The following is a 23224-nucleotide window of genomic DNA, read 5'->3' as shown; positions in this document are numbered from 1 at the left end:
CAGCCTGCTTCAGCGATCGGGCCTCACAGAACTTTCTCTTTGGAAAAATAAGGCTCATGTGCCTCACACAGCTGTGGTGAGGATCAATGAGGCAATTCAAGGATCGAACAACAGCCCCTTTGGCTCCATCTCTATCTCTCAGCTCTCCCGGCACACAGTGGCCCAGCCACGGTCCTCTCTGACCGTGCCTCCCCTCCCCCACCCCATGCCCCTTGGCTCCAGCTTTCTCAACACAGGCCAGTCACTCGGGCTTCGTTGTCATCTGTTGCTTGGTTCATGCACTTGGAAAATATCAGTCTGGAAATTCCAGATCAGAGTTTTAGACCTGCATCAGAATCACCTGGATTTCATGTTAAAAACAGAAATTTCTGGATCCCACCCTTCCCAGAACCCAAGGCTCTACATTCTTAGAACTTTCTCCTAAGGATTCTAGAGGACACCGAAGTGTGAGGGCCATTCACACCTTCCTGGGGTGGTAAACTCCTTTATATCCTTGCGGATCTTCAAAGGGAGGGTGCATCTTACATGGAAAATGCCCTGTTAATACTTCTTGCCTTCACTCCAGCTTTCTCAGGCAGGAATCAGATGTGTGTAAACTCACATTCTCAACAGTTCCCTTGTCAAAGGTGGAATTTGCAGCTGACCACAGGAACTAGGTGGGTTCTGAGCGGAAACTGTGCATTCAGCTCAGGGTCAATTTGCTGACTAATGTCTGAGTTGCTTGGGGAATGGAGATTACCCTGAGCCAAGAGCATAGAAGGTCAGAGGTTCCTGTCCCTCGGCACTCTGAGTGTGGGGAAGGAGGAATAGGGATGTTCACCCCAATCTAAACAAGACTGCATGCCCAGGAGCAGCATCCTTAAAGCCCTGGTTACAATTAGTCTGGCCCCAGGGGCCTCGTCTCTGTGCCATGGCCTTGGGGCAGGGTTGGGTATGGCAGAAAAAGATATATTGGAACTTGAACAGCAAAAACACTTTTATGAGATGCTGCCTCTCTGCCCTTTCTAGAGATTATCTCTCTTAATCCCTGCAGCAAACCCTGGAGGTAGATACCATCATGGTTCACGTGAACACAGATGGCGAAACTAAGGCTCAAAGTGGTCAAGAAACTTTCCAAGGTCGCTCACCTAGCAAGACCCCAGAAAGACTCAACCCAGTGCCCTCACACTTAGCCACATCACCACCGTTCACCTTCCATCGCCCCTCCCTTGGTTTTGCTGAAATGGGGACATGGGTCCCCCCCCCATGCCCGACGTCCTGAGGGACACTGGCGGCAACTGTGTCAGATAGATCTCAAGAGACTTCAAGTGTTCTGGATCGAACTGCAGGTCACCTATAACAAAACATTCATAGGGCAGCTAATCTGGAGACCTCAATCACCAGATGTGCCTCCAGATGCAGCAAAACCAGTTTCAGCCCTCTGACCCCTTGCACCTCTTGAGAACCTTGCCCTCTGACATCCAGCCTCCCACTGACACAGGCAGGGAGGGGCTGGAAGAATGTGGCCAGGGAGCAGCACTGAGACCCAAGAGCAGTTGTTTCATCTTCTGCCTCTTGCATTTCCCTCCTCCTGCATTTGCACGGAGACTAGCAGCCACTGTCATGGGAGGCAAATGGTTGAGGCTTCCAGGAGGAGCACCGAGGACACGCTCGGGCAGGAAGCAGGTCCCGGGATGAGGCAGGGGCTCCCGATCTGCCCATGAGGTGGCAAAGCTAATTGGAATGTTTATGGTCCTTGACCAAATGGCCTTTTCTCAACCCTTTGTACATGGGGAGCTCGCTGCCTTCACCGCAGCCGGAGCCCCCAGCTTATCTGGCAGAAGTCTCGAGTGGACGCGAAGACTTCAGGAAGAAACAGAGGAGATAGTGAAGACTGATCTGGCTACACCTCTCCAGCTTGGTTTGGAAAGGGGTAAATCATCCTGCATCTTTTGGTAACTGTGAGAAGAAAGGGAACATTTGTTTTACTTCCTGTTTGGTCTCATTGACTTCTTCATTCCCCAAATAAAGTTATCTCAAAGCCCAAGCACTTAAAACCTGAGTATTTTCATCTCATATGACTTCAGGGCTCACCCCAACCACAGGAAGACATCCAGTAAAGCTCAAAGTGGCATCTCTCCGCCTGGTGGGACATCAAACCCACACAGGGAGGCACTTCTCCTTCCAGCTACGATGGAGAAGACAGATGAAGGCTAGGAAGCAATGGTGTCCAGACACCAGATGAAAAGCAACGGGGGTCTGTGATCCTGGACGGAGGGGGAATGAGAGAAGGGAGCCCTATAATCGTCCCCACCTAGAGGCAGTTTCCAGGCTGCAGAGCACAAAGGGGAAGCTCGAGAGAGCCTCATGTCTCACTGAGCAGAGAGGCAGAGATCAGGACTCAGAGAAGCTGAGACAGCCGGAATTTGGGGCTAAATACTGAAGAGGAGTGAACTACAAGGAAAAAAGAGTTCTAGCAACCAGCAATGGGTCTCTCCGGTCTTTGGCTGAAAACTGATTTTCACATACTTAAGAGAAAACTGCATAAAACCAGAAAAAGAACTACCAGAAGGTAGTAGGTCAGACACATCTGGGACCTTACCCAGAGCTGGAAACAGTTCATGTTCCCACTGGCCCTGGTGAAAAGATCTCGCACACGTGGGGCATTAAGTAGAGTCCTCGCAAGGGTCATGCCTCTACTACAGTGAGGCTGAGTTAGCCCTAGACCAGGGCTTCTTAGCCTCCACACGGTGAACATTTCAGGCTAGGTGATTCTTTGTTAGGGGCGGCAGAAGACTGCCCTGAACACAGTAGTATATTTAGCAGCATCCCTGGCCTCTCCTCAGTAGGTACCAGTAGCATCTTCCCCAAGCCGTCACAACCAAAATGTCTCCAGACTTTACCAAATACCACCTGGGGCTGAAATCATCATTTATTGAGGACCAATACCCTAGACTTTTGAGGCTGAAAAGTCTCAGGATCAGACCGTTTTCAGTAACTTCCCCTCATGTCAGAACAAAGCTCAGTGCTCTTTAACTGAATACAACAAAATCACACACATCTGCTCTGGGTCACAGTGGCCTTGGCTGGGCTGTAGGCATACGTTGGTTTTAAAAGTTCACCGTAAGGAAACAACCCAAATGTCCACTGACAGAGGAACAGATTTTTTAAATGTAGTATATACATGCAATGGAATATTATTCAGGCTTAAAAATGAAGAAAATCCTACCATTTGTGACAATAAGGATGAAACAGGAGGACATTACATTCAGTGGAATAAGCCTATCATAAAAGGACAAACATTGCATGATTCCACCTATATGGGGTAGCTAAGCTAGTCAAAATCACAGAAGCAAAAAATAGAACGGTAGTTGCCAGGTGCTGGGGAAGGAGAAATGGGGAAGTGCTGCTCAGCGGATGTAAAGCTTCAGTTATGTACGATTAATAAGTCCAAGCTCCGCCATCCAACACAACACCATGGGATTACACACTTTAAAGTATGTTAAGAGAACAGATCTCATGTTAAGTGTTCTTACCAACAAAAAACAAACAAAAAAGTAACATGCACAGAACACAGGAAATGTTTAGAGGTGATGGGTATGTGTAGAACCTTGATTGTGGTGATTGTATCATGGGTGTGTGCGTATGTCCAAACTCATTGAAATGTATACATTAAATGTGTGCAATTTTTGCATATCAGAAAAATAAAAAATAACAGTTTGCCATGATTCTTACAGTCAGCCAGAATTGAGCATCACTGCCAAATCCAAAAAAAAAAAAAAAAAAAAAAAAAGAATGCGTAGGAAGGAAAGATAGAAATGATAGAAGTTTGGGAAAATCTTAAAAAGCATGGCCACAAGGCGATTATCACATACAGAAACTTTCTCTGGCTCATCTAATGATTAAATGTATCTGAAACTATCACCTAAGAGAAGACGGCTGGATGAGACTTGACTTGCATGCCCCAGCCTGCGCCTACCAACCGAAAGTTCTCAACAATCAGTTAGGAGATGCTGGCTTATATCCACACTCTGAGAGATGTAGGCACAGCTCTGAATTCCACGTGGTTTCCCTCCCTAAGGTGGAAACCATCCCTGCTCAGCTTTAGGACTCTGGGGATGTGGCCATGCTTGCAGTGTGGACAGCGGCCAGAACTCAAACCAAGTCCCATTACTTGATTCTGGCTATTTTTATGTCTGAAGTTTATCAGATACCTACGTGGGGAAAGAAAGGCCCTTCACATACTGTGTTTTTAATCGTTTGGGTAGTTTAGAGTCAGCAGGAATCAAGGCTTTGCAAACAAGGATCTCCAGCACCCTCGCCACCCATCCTACTGATATTTCAGACAACAGGTCTGCTCTCCTGTTAAAGGTCTGCCATTCCTTCCTATTAAAAGGCAATTTAAGTAAGGGAATGAGGGTGGCTGGACCATCCCTGGAACAGAGTTAGGGACGCTTATGTCAGATGAGAAGCAGCACCTCCAAGTGGTAACACAGCCCAGGACAAAGGCCACAGTTTTAGAGAAATGCCAGTTTTAGACATTAAACAACGCAAGTGGATTTGTAGGTCCTCATGGGAGGGACTTGAAATCCATAAGGTTTTCACAAGAAACAAAATTTCCAAAACTCACTTTCACTGGAGAACCAGCTAGTTTCTTTAACTTAGTACCTTTGTGCATTGAGAGTTCCCTTTAGTGACCTTGTTCATTTCTTACCCCATCAGGTACTTTATGGTTACAGCCCAGGCAGGTTGACCCATGGTCTTGGAGCTAGTGAGAGAAAAGGAATCACCAGGGCCAAGTCTAACGGGGCCCCCGAGGCTGTTAGTTGGGCTCTATCATCAGTTCAGCTTGGAAATTGAGCAGGGGAGTTGACTTCTTCCTGGAATTCCTAATCTAAATGGTGCTGACATGCCCCAGTGGGAATAACAGGAACAGCTCAATGGATATGGAATATTTTAAATTCTGAAATGTTTGCTTCTAAAAGAGCGGAGCTCAGAAGTAAGAAGGACAGGAGGCACAGATCAATGTTGGTTTTCAAAGTTGGCCTGCCCTTGAGCAAAGTGGGCCCTGCCTAGACCACTTCCCAAATCACAGACATGGTGAGGACTGTCCAGCTGAGGGCCTGATTGCCCTGGGAGGCTCTCAGACTCATTTTAACATAAGAATTAAGACTCCAATTAGAATTAAGACTACTATCAAGCAGCAGGGACCCAACTTCCCCTTGTTGATTGTAACTGGTAATCGGGGGACAGGGCCACACACAAAAATAGCGGCAGCTGTGACTATCAGCTCACTTAAAGCTTTTGACAATCTCCTGCAAAGATGCACTTTTCCACAATGCCACCTTCAGCGTTGCTATAGGAATAAATGAAGTTTTATTCATTAAAAAAAGGGGGGGAAACACAAGAGCTGCTCTTTGTCATTTAAAATTTAAATTGGAGCCACAAGCACTTCTGTAAAATGCAAGATGGTATAATTCAACAAGTTTTTCTCTCTCGGGAGGATCGAAAACTAACCTGAATGGAAATTATACAATGATAAAATTCTGTCCCCATCCGATTAATTACTTGTGAATAATAATATCGCTGGTTTCTTTCAATTATATTCTAATTGCACACCTTTTGCTCTGGTTGATTGGGCAATGAACTAATGAACAATTATTACTGAATTTAATTAACACCATTATTCCTGTGGCCTTTATATCTCTGTTGTGAACATGGAAACTCACAATTCCAGGGCTGGAACTGGAAGAAGCCCACCTTGAACCCTGCAGAACAGGTTCTTACATTGTCCTGGAATAAGGAAGCCCAGGGTGGGGAACAAAAGATCTGCAGTCTTTGCCAACATTCATGGGAAGCTCCTAACAACAGCATCAACATTCAGAAAGGTTACCATTTCAAAAACATTGGTAATTTACATGTTACATTTTCCAAAAGCAATAGGTAAGTGAGCTATATATAGGAGTCAATTACAATGACATTCATAATTTATTCCATGTACAATAAAGATCTGATCAGATTGCATGCATGTTTACTCTCTGAAAGAGAACTGCTTGTGGCTAAAACTAGTTGCAGAATACAAATATGTCTGAGTGATGTGTTTATCTCACTTTGACATTCTAAACCCCAAAGTTCTCTTTTCTCCCCCGACAAAGTAGCTTCTGTTTAAAAATCAGAACTCACTTGCAATAAAGAAAAGGCCATTCTTACAGGCCTAGCTTATTTTAATTCGATCAAGGCAAGTCATAGATAATTTTTCTACATAACAGGTCAGGAAACAAATGGGAATTTGTTTTTTAAAGACAGATCGTTACAAACTTACAGAGCTAGGAAGATTGAACTGGCGGAAACATGCCGCCGTTTCTACTGGGGATTCTAAATGTGGATACAAATTAACTGGGTAGTCACTATTAAATGTTTGCAACTGCAGATGTGTGTCACGTGTAAATGACATTCATCCGATAGGATTCCCCCCTTCCCATATTTCAAAAACGGAGAGAAGAGATGAAAACGTCCTTTCCAAATTTGTTGGGGGAACACTACAAACAGATGATTAATTTATTAGACCAGATAAAACACCTGAATGGTCTGTATGATGAGGAGTACCTCTGTTTCTCCGAATTAGGTTGTGTGCCCACTGTTTCCCACCCGGGGTTCGGCCATACCTCGTATCGGCTAGCTGTCTGCTCAGCTGTCTTCAGGCCTTGACACATATGGATGATGCAAACTTTGGCTCTTCTCTGGGAGGGGAACCAGTTACTCTTCACGAAATCCATGACCATCACATGGTTTTTCAACTCGGTGCTAAATGTTTTTATCTGGAAAGTCCGGTGCACAGCCGTTTTCGTGTGGCGGGAAGTGTGCCCCTCCGGACGAGTTTTTGTAGGAATGCCGGAGTGCCGCATGATCCTCGGAATCTTGTGACTTCAGCTAGTGAGCCTGGCAGACACAATTTTCTTTGTTTAATCCAGGTATTGAGTGCAGCAGGAGGGACTTGGGAAGGGCCCTAGCTAGGACCTCGCCTGGTGGTTTCCAAGTCCAGAGCTGGTTTTCCCAGATCCCAGGGGCCAGGCGGGCAGAATGTGTATGTGGAAACCTCAGGGATGACCTTTACGTGCCTTAAAAATACTCTGTCTGGCAGCTGTTCATCGGTCCCCAGCGCTTCTACCTGTGTTCTCAGGTCACTCGAAGTCGTCTCTGATTTCAAAGACACATTTCTCTTTCCCGCTGTATTCAAGTTCTCCGTGCAGGGTTTGCCAGTGACAGCGAGGGTCAATCCGTTCTCAGTGTCAGACCCCTCAAATTCAGATGAATTATTTACTGGGCTGTACAAAGGAGCCGGGGTGATCACTGCCTGTGGGTTTTAGAATTCCTGCTTTTTCTTGCCAGGACTGAAAGGAGCGAGTGCAGACTCCCACCGACACAAAGAGTGACCTCAGCCCTGGAGAAGATAAGAAACACATTCAAGTGAAGAAGAGAGCCCGGCACAAAAGGCACGCTGGCTGCAAGCAGGCATGGAAAGCAGGGCTCTGTTGGGAAGCGCTGTGTCCGGGGGGTGGGGGTGGGGGGGACGCACTAGCTTAGTGACGGCTCTGGTCTCAAGCCAACCATGCCAAGTCCCGTCACCATCCTGAGCCTCCGTCTCCCGTGAGGAAAATTGGAATAATCGTACCTGCCACTCACAAGGATGTCGGGAGGACCAGGTGAGCGACATAGTGACGAAAGAGCCGTGTGTCACACGGTCACATAGGCATCATTTCCAAAGTATGGTTGCATGTTTTCTGCCCAAGTTACTTTGCAAAGTTCTCCCAATGCTTATAACGTAGTGGAGATGTACACGATGCTGAGACCCACTGGCTTGCGAATCATTTGGAAATGCAGGTGCATGATGTGCTCCTATTCATTTCATTTCACATTTTGGTACCATTTCTGTTAACCCAGTAATTTAGAGGGTGAAAATTACAAGCCTTGGATCAATGGTTGGGCCAGGAGAAAGCTGATGACAAGCACGGTGGCCGTGTTCTGAGTCCTCACACAGCACTCTCCTCTGCGGATGACTCCCTCTTGGCTTTTGGCACAGATGCCCCTTGAACAATCCTCCCACCCCACTCGAAAGCTATGGGAGGGAGGCTAAATGAGGAACTCTAATGTGAAACAGAACCATGGTCCCTGGCCTAGAACTGCACCCCCTCCTGCTGTAGACAGCAGCTAGGACTTAGACTGGGAATGTTGAATTCCACCTTTTGAGGCAATGGGAATGTTGAAGCTGAGAACGAAAACAAAGGAGAGGGGAAGACTTCAGAGATAATTTAGGCCAATATTCTCATTGGAGTGTTCAGACATGAGACCCATAGTCATTCCCTGTGATCCACACAGTGACGTGGGGCTTGCTGTTCCTTAAGCAGAACACTGTCTGTTCTCCCTGTGGTTCTCCCAGGATGTCAAGGACATTGTCAAGACCCAACTGATGGCAGCATGGTTCCCACGGGAAGGGCAACACACCAAGATTCAAGCCTGAGAGCCATGCTGGACACTCCCCAGTGAGTTACACCATGGAGCACCATCTTCAATTTGGAAGCTCCATGATAAAGACCGCAGGGAAGAAATTTGAGCAATAAAGAAATAAAATTAAATAAGGACAGCAAGGGAAGAGAGTAACCACTTGGCTCTTTGGGGGCTGTGAAGGACATTCCCTATGTCCAGACGGTCACCATTTGAACCAGCTCCTGCTGATGCCTGTCTCCACCCAGCAGTTCCTTCAAGATAGGTAGGTAGGTAGGTAGGTAGGTAGGTAGGTAGGTAGGATGGAAGGGAGGGAGGGAGGGAGGAAGGGAGGGTCTTTCCTATCAGCACAGCGCACCAAAGGATGGTGGGAAATGCAGGGCCCATGGAACTGCCCATCCCACTGCACTGAAACCAGCAGTGAAAGGTTGACTGATTATTGGATGACCACTGGTGACAGCCACATGCCATGGGCAGCATCAGCCGCAGTGGCTGTGCAGACTCCAAAGATCACCGAGGCTGTAGGTGGCTCTTCTCTCTCTCAAGGCCACAGGCAGGATCTGGGCTCCAACCAGTCCTTGCAGCCACAAGAGAAAGTGGTAGTGTGACCTTGTATAGGTTTCCATAATTCTTGGACCTTAGCCCTGGAAGGAAACGTCAGGACTGTCAGATCCAATCCCGCATCGCAAGAAGCAGGATGCAGAGGCCCAGGGGGAAGGAAAGAGCACAGCTGGGGGACAGGCCCCCAAACTAGCATGTGATTACAGACAAGCCCCTTCCCGTCAGCCTTCAGTTCCTTTGCCACCAAGCCCCTGGCTGCTCCCTGTCGGGCCTGTTGATCCAGGCTGTATGTGGACGGAGCAGATAGCAGCTCCCTGCCCAGGGCAGGCCTCCCCAGGAAAGGCAGCAGATCCTTTGCAGATGGAAGCCTCCTCCTGACTGGGCCGCTGAGGAGGGCTCGAGGGCAGGCTCACACCCCCTGTCCAACCTTGCAACCAGCGCTCCTCATTCTCAGCGGGGCCATCCCACCCCCATAGTCTGGTCACTGCACCGCCCAAGCTCAGCCTCCAAGTCAGAAGTCCCTGCTCCCTCGGGCACTCACAGCGCTGGCCCTGCAGTCTCGGGTGAACTGCAAACCACCCTCTGCCTCAGTGTCCCCATCTGTTTAAGAGGATGACAACAGGACCTTGTTTCATCTTCTGTGAAGATGGAAGGAGCTGGAACACGTAAAGGGCTTGGGACAGCCCAGCGCTGGACATGTGCTCAACAAACACCAGCTGCAGTCACCTGCAGGGTGTCACTTTTCACTCTGTTCACACATTTCATTACAAAGCACAGGGCCAGAAAGGGGGAAGCACTAACCGAAACCATATTTACTGCAAATAACCATCACTCCACAGAAAACAAGTTTCTGAATCCTTTGCTGTTTGTTTCTTAAACCAAATAGCTGAGTCAACTATAAAAGTTAGATCTCTGACCTTATTAATGTCCTGCAGAAATTCTATTTAATTTCCCTAAATTGGTCCCTAGGGTGGCTGACTAAAACTGTAACATTGTTAGCAATTGCTATCCAATGACACCAAATCAACATAAACAAGGTTTGAATGTGTTTAGTGTTGAAATATATGTGAAATTAATCTCTTATTTCTCCCTTGCCCCTGATACAACACGCAGGGCTGCATAGGATGCATAGGATGCGCAGTGAAGTATTTAAATAATGAATTATTCAAAAAGAAAAGGAACTGCAGGTACCTGATGCCAGAAATCCATGCCTGTGAATTCTTAATCTGTTCTCCAATGGGATTAGCATTTACGACTATGAAAGATGTCCTAATTATGCAGAGTTTCAGAGTTGATTTTCTGCAGGGCCTGCGCAGATCTAAAAAGCATTAGGCAACAATAAAACCGGATGACTATGAATTTCTGAATTCATAATTTGGTTTTCCTTTCAGGGGAAATGACATTTTTATTTATGAGCGCTTCACTCATCAGGTGGAAGCTGAGGTTTTCTCTCTCTTCTCAAAGGCACCATGCTCGCTGCAAGTGCATCTAAACCAGCAGCCTCTCAAAACAGATGTGTGGAATTCACAAGACTGTCGCACATAGGTCTGATGCAATGTAGGTCTCCCCCTCTTTCTTCCTCCCCCCCCCCCGACCCCTGCTGGGATTCTAGGACAAAACAGAAGGCTGAGAACGGCTGATTATGGGATCTTATACCTTTTAACCCAGTTAGGAAGGGAATGCCAGTTTGCTCGATGAACGTTACTACCTTGCAAGTCACTCAGCTGTGCTGGGCTATCACCCGGGTTATAGTGATGCAAAAGGTGTAATCATTTCCGTGATCAGTTACAGGTGCTCAATAAATATTTGTTCGGTGGCTGAATGAAATGAAAAGGTATCAGCTGTCTTTTCTCATAGGCATGCCTTTTCCTTGTCTTTCAATGGAAAATTTTTTTCTACTTCTTTAGACAATGTTGGGAACTATGATAATTTGACATGTCTGTGGCTTTCCAAGAGAAAGTAGCAAAAACCAGGCAGAAAACTGGAGCTAGTGACACAGACAATGTTGCCAATTCACCCACACGGACTCCTGTTCCTCCCCCTTCAGCAAGCAATCAATAATCATTCACTGAGCACCCACTGGGTGTTCAGTTCTGCCACAACTACTCCGATTACACATTCAAAGCCACTTCTAAAACCAAAGCTACCCACCTGTAGGGAGAAATCCTATATCCCTCCTTCAAGATCACTGAAAGGAGTGTGTTATTTGAAGACAATGAATGGGATTTTCATATTTTCCCTCCAATGTGTGAACAGATTTTTGAATAAAGAAAATCAATGACTTTGGTAGAAACTGTGCTTGATTTTAAAGCCATGTTTTGGTAAGCAAGAATGGGGGTGAAGATTAGGTTGAAATTTTAAAGAAACATCAAACTCAACTTGCCATTTACACCCCGGGTCAATTTTACCCAAAAGGAAACCCCGGAGTGTTGGCCCCCTGCCACTGCGCTCCCACGAACAAGGGATGCCAGGCGGGGATGGGGACAGCAAGCAGTGGGGTCTACTATGACCTGAGCATAGACGCTCCACTTTCTCCACGTGCACTTCTCACAAATGCATTCGTTGTCACTCCTGGCCATGTTTCCTTCCTTGTATGAATTAATTTTTCAATGAAAGTGTTGAACAAATTCTTGAAATGCAGCTTTTATCAGTAAAATGCATAAGCCCCATGGGAAAATGCAGAACGAGGGCCCACCAACGGTGCAGCCTCCACCGATCTCCCAGATCTGCCAGCTCAGATCCCTCCCTGTCACTGGGGCAGCAGGAAGATGGTGGCTGGGGTGGCAACCAGACTCTCACCCTCAGTGCAGAGTGGCCGGCCACCTGTGGGGATGAGGCCCAGATCCTCAGGCTTCAGTTGGCCTTCATCAAAAGAGAATGGCCTTCTACCTGCACATCCACCTGTCAGTCTGGCTCATATCCTGTGCTATGTGGTCCTGTCTCAGGCTGAGGAGGGGCTTTCTTTGACAGAAACCACTTACTTGGTACCAAGCGGGTTCCCTCCTTACCGCGTATGGCCAGTTGGGTCATCCTCAAACACCAACAGCCAGTGTGGGCAGATTACTTATTTCCCAAACATTATAAAAACTGGTTCTATTTCAGTGATCGTTTGTGCATGTACGTGGACAGACACACACACACGAAAATGTGTAACATTCCATGTGTTTTCTAAAAGGCCCAGTACAATTTCCCTTAAGTCATTTCATATACATACACACACACTTATCAGTACGTATACATATACATATATATGAAATTATATACATATATATGAAATGAAAAATTAATTCATACAAGGAAGGAAACATGGCCAGGAGTGACCACGAATGCACTTGTGAGAAGTGCACGTGGAGAAAGTGGAGCGTCTATGCTCAGGTCATAGTAGATATAAGAATTTTCCAGCCACCTCACCTGTCCATCAATGCATATGAAGTCAGCAAACTTTGGCCTATGAGCCCAGTGTGGCCCAGAGTTAGCAGGTCCACCTGGCCAGTGGGGGTTGGGGACTGGCAGATCCCAGGGGACAGGAATCAGGTGCACTTCACGAAGCTTGGTCAGCAGGGCCCATGATGGAGTGTGCGTTGCCGGGGCTGGTCGGCCTCCCAGCGATCCTGTACTGGCCTTTCTAGCTTCCCAGTGCATTCACCCTGCGTCTTCTCTCTCTCCAGCTTCTGGGGTGCACCTTCCAGGTCAGCTGCCGCTGCAAGGGGTTTCCCAGACTCTGCTCTCAGGAGAACCCAGGCTGAGCCCAATTCCAACTCACCAATGGCACCCCATCACCACACCCGGGATAGCTCAGGGACCTCCATCGAGTGACCAGTCCCTCCCTTGACTTTGAACTCTAGGGCCCCAGACACCTCGGTGGTGCACATTCTGCGCTCACTGGGGTAAATGTCAGAATCTCCATTAGGTCCTTCTAAACGTCCAGCTCAGTGCCTTGCTCGTAACCAAATCCCAATAAATGTTTGTTACATGCAAAAGCATAATACCATATGAGCCACATATAGGAATAAGGGATAAATCCTGTGTATAAGGATAGTGCCAAGGGCCACGGATTCTCATCACAGGACACTGAGCAACTGGTGTGACTCAGAAGTCCAGGAATGCTTTCCATGGCCCCACCTGAGGGTCTGTGTCATTCTGGAGGCACCCCAATGAAGGACCGTCAAACACTCAGGCAGATCACCAAAAGGCTGCATGCCACCCTCTAGGTTTTCCTCTGATTCCAACCTGTCTTCAAGGGTGTGTAAGCCTGACAAAATATCACAAGGTGTTATTTTTAAACAGATGTCAAAGGAGTATATGGCCATCTTCTGTTGTTCAAAAACAGGTGAAGGGAAAGGGTAAATATAGAGCGAGTGGCATTTGCCCTAGTGGTCATCACTGTTGGGCATCACTGGGCACCACTGATGGGCATCAGTACTGGGCATTACTGTTGAGTATCACTATCTGAGCATCACTGTTGGGCATCACCATTTGGGCATCGGTATTGGGCATTACTGTTGAGTATCATTAGCTGGGCATCACTATCTGGGCATCACTGTTTGGAGATCCACTTCTCGGCACCAGCAAAAAAAAAAAAAAATGGACCCCCTAATGTTAAGCTCCTCTCTCCCACCATTTCTCCAAAGCTTGCAAGCATGGCTACCTCGAGCCTTTTCTAGGCCCATCCCTACTATAAGGTGGGGCACAGTGTTTGCTGAATGGATAACTGCTCTCCCGTTGTAAGAGTCTTCTTACCGGGAACTATTAACAGGTTTGGATATAATGCAGCAAAGTGCTACCTCTTTAGAACCAAGTCCACTTCTATGCTGCATTTGAAGTGATGTCAGACCCTGCTAGGAAACCCACAAGGACCCCTGAGTCATCTCCTCAATGGTGCGCCCTCTTGATCACCTGGTAGATCAACCTCCCCCAGCCACCACCAGCGACTGTCTGAGAGGCCTCCAAAGAGGCCTCCATGTGCCCAGGAGCACAAAAAAATGACAGCCCCCCTCACTGGCAGGAGAGCGGACCCCGCTGGACCGGTCGGCCCAGCATCTGTGTACAGTGCATGCCATCCACCTTGCCCGCTTCCTGTGCCCGACACCCCGGCACGGAGCGAGGCCATCCCACTGTGCAAATCCGCGCTCCCCCCCTCACAATCCCCCCAGGTTCTCAGCCTGTGGCTCTTCATTCTTGGCTGCTCCGCCCCGCCCGCATCCCCAGCCAGTTCACCAAAGGGAAACAGACCTCAGCTTCCACGTCTCCTCCCTGTGGGCTGACCACAAAGGGCTCCCTCCTCAGGTTTCCTGCCCGCTTTCTCTCACCTGGTTTTGGTTTCCCTCTGGGCTCCTCACCCTGCAGTTAAAATTCAAATCGGATGACAGCCCTATTTTTAAGCAAAGGGAAGAGCCTTCTCTTGGGGAACCAAACTGAACACGGAATACAGGGCCTGACCAGGCCAGTACCCTTTTTGAAAAGAAGAAAATAGAAATTGAGAGGTTTGGATTTTATTCACATGAAGAATCCATCCTGCCAGCCAACTGGAAGAGCTAACAAAGTTTTAAAAGTTCTAGCCTGAGTCCTCTGAACAAGGGAGGGGCAGCCCTCTGATGTCCCAGCTGGAAAACGCATCACTCGGCATCCAAGCCCAGGTCCCACTGGGCGGCTGCTGCTGGGGCTTCCTGCTGACCGCAGGGTCCAGGCTCTCCCACTTCCGCTCCCGTCTGGGCCCGCACTCCCTCGAGCCCACTGGAATGTCAGCGAGGCCAGGCTGCCTCTTGCTCTTGGCTTCATGCCTTGGACACTTTTGGAACGCCCCGCGCCCAGATGGCAGGCATAGCTCTTGGCAGTAGGAATTCCAAGTCAAGCAAAACACAGTTCCAGATCTGCACACTGCTGGTGGGAAGGTAAAACGGTGCGACCACTACAGAAAACAATATGGTGGATCCTCAAAAAATTGAACATGCCATCACCATGGGAACCCGCAATGCCACTTCCAGGAACGCACCCAGAAGAACTGAAGGCAGGGTCTCAAGGACATCTTTGTACACCCACGTTCACGGCAGCATTATTCACAATGGCCAAAAAGTGGAAATAACCCAGGCGCACGTTAATGGCTGAATGGATAAACGAAACGGGGGTGATGACTCGGCCACAAAAAGGAATCTGGTTCTGACACATGGTACGACAAGGATGAATCATGGAGACATGATGCCAAAGGAAATAAGTCAGATATAAAACCAGAAGCACGCTAGGATCCCACTTACCTGAGGCACCTGCCATAGTCAAATTCATGGAGACAGAAGGTGGAAGGGAGGTTTCCAGGGGCTGGGGAAAGTGGGAGAGGGGAGTTATTACCTAACGGTAATGGAGTTGCAGCTTCGCAAAATGGGAAGAGTCCTGGAGACGGATGGAGGTGATGGTAGCACGCAGGGGGAACGTACTTACTGCTGCTCTGTACACCTCAAAACGGTTAAGATAGTGCATTTTGTTATGTATATTTTATCGCAATTAAAAATAATTTTAGGGGCGTCTGGGTGGCTCAGTCAGTTGAGCATCTGACTCTTGGTTTCAGCTCAGGTCACGATCTCAGGGTGGTGAGACTGAGCCCCATGTCGGGCTCTGCACTCAGCCAGGAGTCTGCTTGAGATTCTTTCCCTCTCCCTCCCCCTGTGCCCCTCCCCTCGTGCATTCTTGCACGCATGCATGTGCATACACACTCTCTCAAATAAATAAATCTTTTTTAAAATAATACAACTACTATTAAAAAAAAAAAAAAAAAAAAACATGGTCCCTGCCCTCAAGGCTGTTAAAATCTGGCAGTGCTGGGACACTGGTCTCCAAAGCTGGTCTAGGCACTTGTGCAGATATTCTCTTGTCCATGGGGGTGATGGAAGAGAAGACGGCAACTTTACGTATGCTTACTTTTAACTTGTCTTTGAAAATATCTGTATAGAACCAGTTCTGTAAAGTACTACATTACTACAATATAGTTCATGGTTATGCTTTATAGAAAAAAATTGGGTCTATATCTTGAGTGCACTAAAAATTCCTTACTGGTGAGGATGATTGACTGGATGCTGTCTGGAGCCCACTGTCTAAAAGATGGGCCTTTACACCTCTGCAGAGGGCAGGTAGACCCTTCCCAAAATTGGAATACTTCCTTCCTCGGGGCAGGGTAAGGGTGGGGGCAGGATAATAATCCAAGTTGTGCTGACAACCACAAGTGGCAGTGGGATGTGGCCCCTGTTCACCAGGCCACCACACCCGACCGGGAAGGGCAGTCGAGGGTTTGAGAACAATGACTCTGGGGCGCCTGGGTGGCTCAGTTGGTTAAGCGACTGCCTTCGGCTCAGGTCATGATCCTGGAGTCCCGGGATCGAGTCCCGCATCAGGCTCCCTGCTCAGCGGGGAGTCTGCTTCTCCCTCTGACCCTCTTCTCTCTCGTGCTATCTCTCATTCTCTCTCTCTCTCAAATAAATAAATAAAATCTTTAAAAAAAAAAAAAAAGAACAATGACCCTGTTCCCCTCCCCTTTCTGTAGGGGAGTCAAGAAGCGTTCATGCATTATTCTTTCTGGGGGCTTCTTCTGATGCTCCTGGGACTGCTTGTCACTCTGCAAAACTATAGGCAGCTGAGCCTGACAGAGCCTTTGCTCTGTCACTGCCTCTGGTCCTGGAGCCAGGCTTGCACACTTGCCCCAAAGTGATGGGATGGGCTCTCTCCCCAGCAGGATTAGAGCCTGCCATTCGGTGTCCCACTGTGGTTGATCTTCTTACAGCTCCTACTCTCAAGGAATATGTGGCATGCTCCTCTGGGATGAGGTGGATGGCACTGCCCAGGACTGCCTCCTGATAGCCTCCTGCTAGACCTCAAGAGTGTCCTCGGCCCAGCCACTGACCATCTTCTGTCTTGGGTGAATCCCAGGTCTACCCTGGAGGGAGAAGGAATTTCTGAGGCTTCCAAGAGAAATGCTCATCTCTGATCTAGGCACGCTGGGAGACACTCGTTCCTTGTGCTTGGAACAGGAGGGGGGCCATGAAGTCTGGAACTTCTGTGGCCATCTCTCCCCTGGGGATGAAGCTGACAGCAGGGAAGCCAACATGGATACACAATCAGATCCTTGATGGCAGGGAGCAGCCAAATTGAAGTAGCCCCAAAGCCCACCCTACGCTGGACTTGCCAGCCTCACACGCAGATAAATCCCAGCCACTGTTTAACCTCAGTTTGAATTCACTCTTGGCACCCAAAAGCATCCTAATTGCATGATCTTTGATTTAGTCCTATCTCATTTTTATTGCTGGCCTATGACATCCTTGGCCTTCACTCTTAACTCTTAACTATTTCCGGTAAGAAAGAGTGGGCAGGGAGAGAGATGCTGGCTCGACCCTCTCTCAGGAGCCGCCCTTCATCACGCAGTCATCACCGACCCTTCCGATTCCAGCAGCACTGCTCTCCACAAATGGACCCAAGCCCAGACGCAAAAGACAACAGGAAGGAGAGACAAGACCTTGTATATCTACTTGGAGCAGGGGCGGGGCTGAGCGCCAAGACTTCCAGCATCTCTATTACTGTCACTCAGGTCCCCACAGCTGCCTCGTTGTCTTCCTATCTCCCTATTAGGGGACGCGGGGACACTTTTATGTTTTCTTATATCTCAGCCAATTGTGTTCACAGGATGCTTCCTACCCTGTGATCTTTAATCTGATTCACAGGCTTAAGCCCCATTTTTATGTTGTCTTGTCTTGTCCTGCTTTTGTTCTATCAATCACGTCACTGTGTAGAAAGCAACCAAACTAACACAACAGAGGCTTATTCTTCCCCAGCTCGTTTATCCTGGCCTCATTTATCTTGCTGTTCTCTTTCACCTGACTTCCTCCAAGGATTACGTGAACACTCACATGTGTTAAATTAGAAAAATATACAACCTTGTAAGAGGGAGTTACATCTGCGTGAAATACTGCCACCTGACAGCCCCTCAAGCCACTGTAGACAAGGCAGGGCTTACACGTGAAGTTCAAGGCTGCCGTGCCATATACACAGCAGATGTCTTCCTGGAAAACCAAGTGTACACCAATGTTGTGTCATTCTTGAAATACAGAAAAGGACCTGGAATTTTTTTTAAATAAACTGGTGGTGAGTTATTCTGTACAGTTAGAATGTTTATGGGAGCGCTAATTACTCGCAATGGTCACTCCAAGTTTGTCCTTACAACGTTCTCTCCAGCAGGTTCTACTTGACTGATAGCTTCTCTCTCCAAAGTAGAGCTCCTTCAATCATATAATCCCACTGACTGCAGATAATGACTGCGTAACGGGTGAGGGCTTTATTCAATCTTAGCCAGTCAGATTTCCTCAGAGAAGCTTTGTGATCAGGGACAAGGAGACAGAGTCAACTGCTTAGGCGAGACCCACTAGGAAGGTGATGAGATTGAGTGCCGCCATTTTGGCCCAGACAGAACCACACGTACACGGGGATGACCAGAGAAGCTGGGCTGCAATGAGCAGAAAAAAGCAGACTAGCAACAAAGATGAAAGGGGAGAAAGAGATACCAGGACACTCTACTCAGGCTTGCCTGTCCTTATTGTATTTAGGATCCAAGGAATACACTTTTATTCTAGCCATAAATCCCGCTTTCTTGCTCTTTCATGAGTAGACTTCTGTACCTTACAGTCAGGCAGTCACGCTGGCTGGGACGCTTTGGAGGACACAGCATGAGCATCTGGGGGCCTCTCAACAACTCTTCTTTCTCAACACCAGAGACTTCTCCCAGGCAGTCAGCTTCACACACTCTGACTTCTTTTTTCTTTCTTTCTAATTTACCAGCTGTTCATGAATGGCCTCTAGAGAGGGTTTCAGGGACACACTGCCAATTATCTTCCGAGGAGAAGCCCAAGTCCTCATGATGGGAACTTCCAAGGCTTAGGGCACTCATGCTTTGGTTATAACTAATAGAATTTTCAAGTTGAAAGGAACTTTATATTATAATATAAGGAACCATATGGCCCAAATTTGCAAGATAATCCTGATTTCAAATATTCTGTTCAATGTTCTGCCAATCTATTCTTATTTTTGTTTCAGCAAATGTTCTCCTTCCTTCTTCTGCTAGAGATCAGAGAATAAGCAGGGCCCCAGTCGCTAATCTCAAGGAGGTCACAGTCTAGTGGAAGGTTAAATAAGGACAGCGTGTTAGGATTCTTTGGGGCTACAAATGACGCAAACCCTTCTACACTAGCCTCAGCAAAGAGAGGAAGCCAATGGCTCAAGGAATCCAAGGATGGATCAAAAAAATCAAACTGCCAGAAGGGTAAGGATTTACCAGGAATCAGGAACAACTAGATTCTCCATATGGACTCTCCTGCCGCCTACACCATGGAGGCCTGGCTTACTTATCAATAAACTGGGAGGATAATGTCTCTCATAGAGGGCTGGGGCGAAGGTTAAATTTTAAACACCTCAGGGAAAGGCTTAGAACTGATGTAAATGAGGAGCTCGATTTCAACCAATTTCCCCATTTCCCCTTATAGGTATCTCACAGCCATTATGAAACAGTGGGGACCAAAATGGCAGAAAGCCCAAGATCATACAATTTGTTACCGGACATGCTTCGGGTGGGGTGTGATAGAAAATGCAAGACTGTAGGAAAGGTGGGGGAGGGGGGCAGAAACAAAGATAAAGGGACTTTTGAGCTACTGGAGAGAATCTTCCAGGCATCTTTGAGTCTAAGAGAGAGATTCTTTCCTCATAAAACCAGAGCTTTCTCCCACTCCCAGGACTGCTGCAGAAATTATCTTGAAGAAAGCGTTATCACAAAGGAAACCACACCTCCTGAATTTCCAGCAAATGCACATATACATAAATATTAAAATGGAATATCTAGAGCTAGAAAAATAAAAATGTACTTATAGGGTGCATGGAACGGATTCAGAAAAATCTCTGTAGATTCAAGAATAAATTTGGACTCACTCAGAAAGACTGATAGCTCTCTGGAATTAGCATATAAGTATTGATTTAAAAAATAAGTGAGCATTTTCAAATCAACTGGCACGGACTGATGCTGATTAGATTAGACGTACCAAAACTCAAGGAGACAAAAGAAGATACAAAACGACCCCAGACAGAACTGCCCTCACCATCCTAGCTAAGGCTGTAGCAAGACCCTTCTGAGGAGAGATCCGAAGGAAATCATCTGAAATGAGGAAAAAGACTTCTGTTTTCAATGGAAATGGTACTAATTATAATATGAGAAAAAGAAACAACGGGAACATCTAAGTAAAAAAAATCAAATTATAAATCATGTACCAAAACAATACACAAACAGAAAGCCATCTGAAGGGAATATGATGAAATATGAACCATGGTCTGCTTGTGCGGTAGGATCACAGGCAACCTGTTCTTAGGCTTTTCTTCTCAGTAATGAATATGCATTCTTCTTCATGAAAACCAATTTTAGGAAAATTTTTCAAAATAACTTCTCTCATTGCTGAAGAGAGGTACCTCAAAGATCACACTGAAGTTTGAAGAAGAGTAGCTGGAGCATAACTTGGATGGTGTCACGCCAACAACACGGCTCACACTCACTGGGCGTGTTGGTGCACCCAGCACCACACAGAGCGTGTAATGCAGAGCAATGGCTGACAACAACCACCCGAGGCTGACACCACGGTTCCCCACATTCAACAGCAAGGTAAAGTGAGACAAGAAAGGGAGTGACATGCTCACGGTCACTCACCAGGGCAGAGGCCCAGCCCAGAGGTGGACTGCAGTCTATCTGACTCTGAGCCCACCCTCCAAACCTCTAGGGGAGCAGGTCACCCCATCAAAGTCCATCCTCTTCAGAGAAGAATCTCCATGAAAACACACAGAAGTTGCTCATGGAATGTAAGGGTCCTGCCCTAGGTACAGAAACCAAATCTCAAAAGAAGTCAGGCATCGAGAGACCACAGCCACCCCGCTGGTAAGAGGCATAAGGCAGACACAACCCTCCTTCCCTGACACCACGGTCACACCCCTCAGTGCCAGGAGGGCTGGGATTCCAACTCTGCTCACCCCACCTCTGGTCTGGATTTTTCCAGGAAATTCAACAGTATACCAAATATATATACAGTACATTCAATAGGTGCTCATTAAGGGCCTCAAGGACAATGTCCTGCCTCCAGGAACACACACTCCACTGGGACGTAGGCATGCAAACAATCGCAGCTTGTGACAATGACTATAATGGAGGCAGGTGTAAGATTCAGAATCTTCCACAGAAGACCCAGGAGGGTGCCCAGCTGACCCCAGCAATAAGGAAAGAAGCTAGTTAGTGTCTGCTGCAGGCCTGCAAATGGAGATTAATTCCTCTGTTGAACTGAGGCCAGTCACCCTCAAATCTGAGACTGGGGCACAGTTAAGAGATTGGGCTTAACACAGAATCCAGAAGCACGTCCTACCTTGCTCCACCTCCTGTTCTTCCCTGAAATCTGGTTAGCACCTGTTGATCTGAGGTTCTTCCATCAGTCAATGCGTAGAGGTTGCACATCACGTATCATGCTAAGCTGAGGCACAAGCTGGGGAGCCAACCTCTCTGTTGCTGATCAGATCCCTCTGACGTTGCTGAACCTGGCATCCTGAGAGGGCCACCCGCAGCCATCACTCAGTCTGCTGAGTCACATTTACGGACAGCCCGCAGTGAGCTGACATGGCTAGGCGGAGAGGAAAGAACAGTCCAAAAGGGAGCTGAGCCCTTAATTCCAAATTCTGTCAGTAACTGGCTTCTGTGCCCTCCCTCCCTATATCTTGTATCCTCTTTTCTAACCATCAGTGGTCTTGAATATTAGTCTCACTGAATTTTAATACTGGAATTAGCCTTAGTGCTGGCTTTTTTCTTGGAACACAAGAAAAAGCCAAAGCATAAAGAAGTTAAGCAACTTGCTCAAGGTTATGCAGCCAACTAGAGGTGCCCCTTCTATTTATGATAAACGGAAGCCATTAGGGGTCATCTTAAACACAAGGTAAAGGTTCCACCCGGAGGATTAATTCCAGGAACAGAAGTTAAAACCTGTTTAATCAGCAACTTAGGGAAGCCTGGTCACTGGGAAGACACAGGTCAAAAAGGATTAGTTTCCACCTTCTCTCCCCTCCCTGTCCTTTCTGTGATGGGTTCCTTGCCCCCTAATAGTTTCCCGGACACATGGAAGAAAATCAAGTAAGGAAATTCAGATTCCTGGCTCGAAGGCTAAGGGCAAATTGTACAGTCTGAAAGGCCAGAAAAAGTCAGGGCTGTCTGGCTCCAGACCCAGTGCCATCATGTGTCATCCATGGGAGCTGACCACTAGGGGCCTCATTTTCTCTTTCAGTGAAACGGGGGCCCTGTTCACCTCCCTCACCTGAGACAGCAGCAGTTAAAGAAAGATTGTTCTGACACTTGTCACTACAGTAAGGAAGACTTTGTTCAAGACTACTGCAATAGGGAGACATCCAGCTCACCTCTGAGCACAACAAGGACAAGTGAAGAATTAGAGCAAAGGAGCGGAGAGAGGGGCTCAGCGGGTGGAAAAGACATCAGGAGTCAGGGGGATTCTTGCCAAAGGCAGGCCAAGGAGGTCAGATATCAAGGGGAGGGAGACACTCACTAAGAGGGACTGGGCAGGCCAAAGACAGGGCAGGGGCCAAAGCAAGACCTGGAGGAAAAGAGGCATTAGAGGAACCTGAAGGTAAGTCAAGGAGAGAGTCTTTTCAAGCCAGATGAATCAAACAAGACACTCTGTAATCTGGGCATTGGGGAACCATAAAGAACAATTCACATCACTTTACATTTCTAGCCCTTATAGTCATTTGCCTGAGAATTACTTAGAAATAACGTATGTTTAATAGAAGGTAAAAAAAAAAAAAAAAAAAACAGGGGTTCTTGAAGTCTAATCAAACCAAGCACACAAGCTTTAGGCTCCGGAAACTCTGAGAAATAAAAAAAAAAAAAAATTTACCCAAGCCAGTGATGTTATGACCATCTGGCTAATCTTTTGTTGCCATCATCATAGCTAACGGCCAAGTAGCCAGGGGACCGCTGGGGGGCTGGTCCTACCAGGCAACTGAGGGATGGGCCCCGCCAGGCACCTGTGAGCCTCTTGGGATGGTTCCCCCTGCACAGCTGGGATGCGGCTCAGAGTTCAGCCCACGGAGGGTTGTGCTAATCAATCTGGGAGAAAACAGAAGT

General features: G+C 47.4%; 1 protein-coding gene across 3 annotated transcripts in view; it reads right to left on the bottom strand.

The window, feature by feature from the left end:
• Nucleotides 1-23224, bottom strand: part of CUNH10orf90 (chromosome unknown C10orf90 homolog) — a 300739-nt gene that overhangs the window by 215789 nt on the left and 61726 nt on the right. For 2 of the 3 annotated variants that reach the window (XM_073884709.1, XM_073884710.1), the window contains exon 1: nt 6645-6767. Coding sequence is in view for 1 of the 3 variants with exons in the window: in XM_073884707.1 (XP_073740808.1) it covers nt 6645-6884 (240 nt within the window). In the remaining 2 variants the exon portion in view is untranslated. Of the gene's footprint in view, nt 1-6644; nt 7421-23224 lie in introns of those variants that run through there. The other variant, XM_073884707.1, reaches the window with a different exon arrangement.

The sequence above is a fragment of the Callorhinus ursinus genome, unplaced genomic scaffold, assembly GCF_003265705.2.
Source record: "Callorhinus ursinus isolate GAN/ISIS: 27379988/994484 unplaced genomic scaffold, GSC_fseal_2.0 scaffold58, whole genome shotgun sequence".
NCBI classification, from domain to species: domain Eukaryota; kingdom Metazoa; phylum Chordata; class Mammalia; order Carnivora; family Otariidae; genus Callorhinus; species Callorhinus ursinus.
Note: the sequence above shows the minus strand (reverse complement) of the source record. Positions and strands in the feature narration are given on the sequence as shown.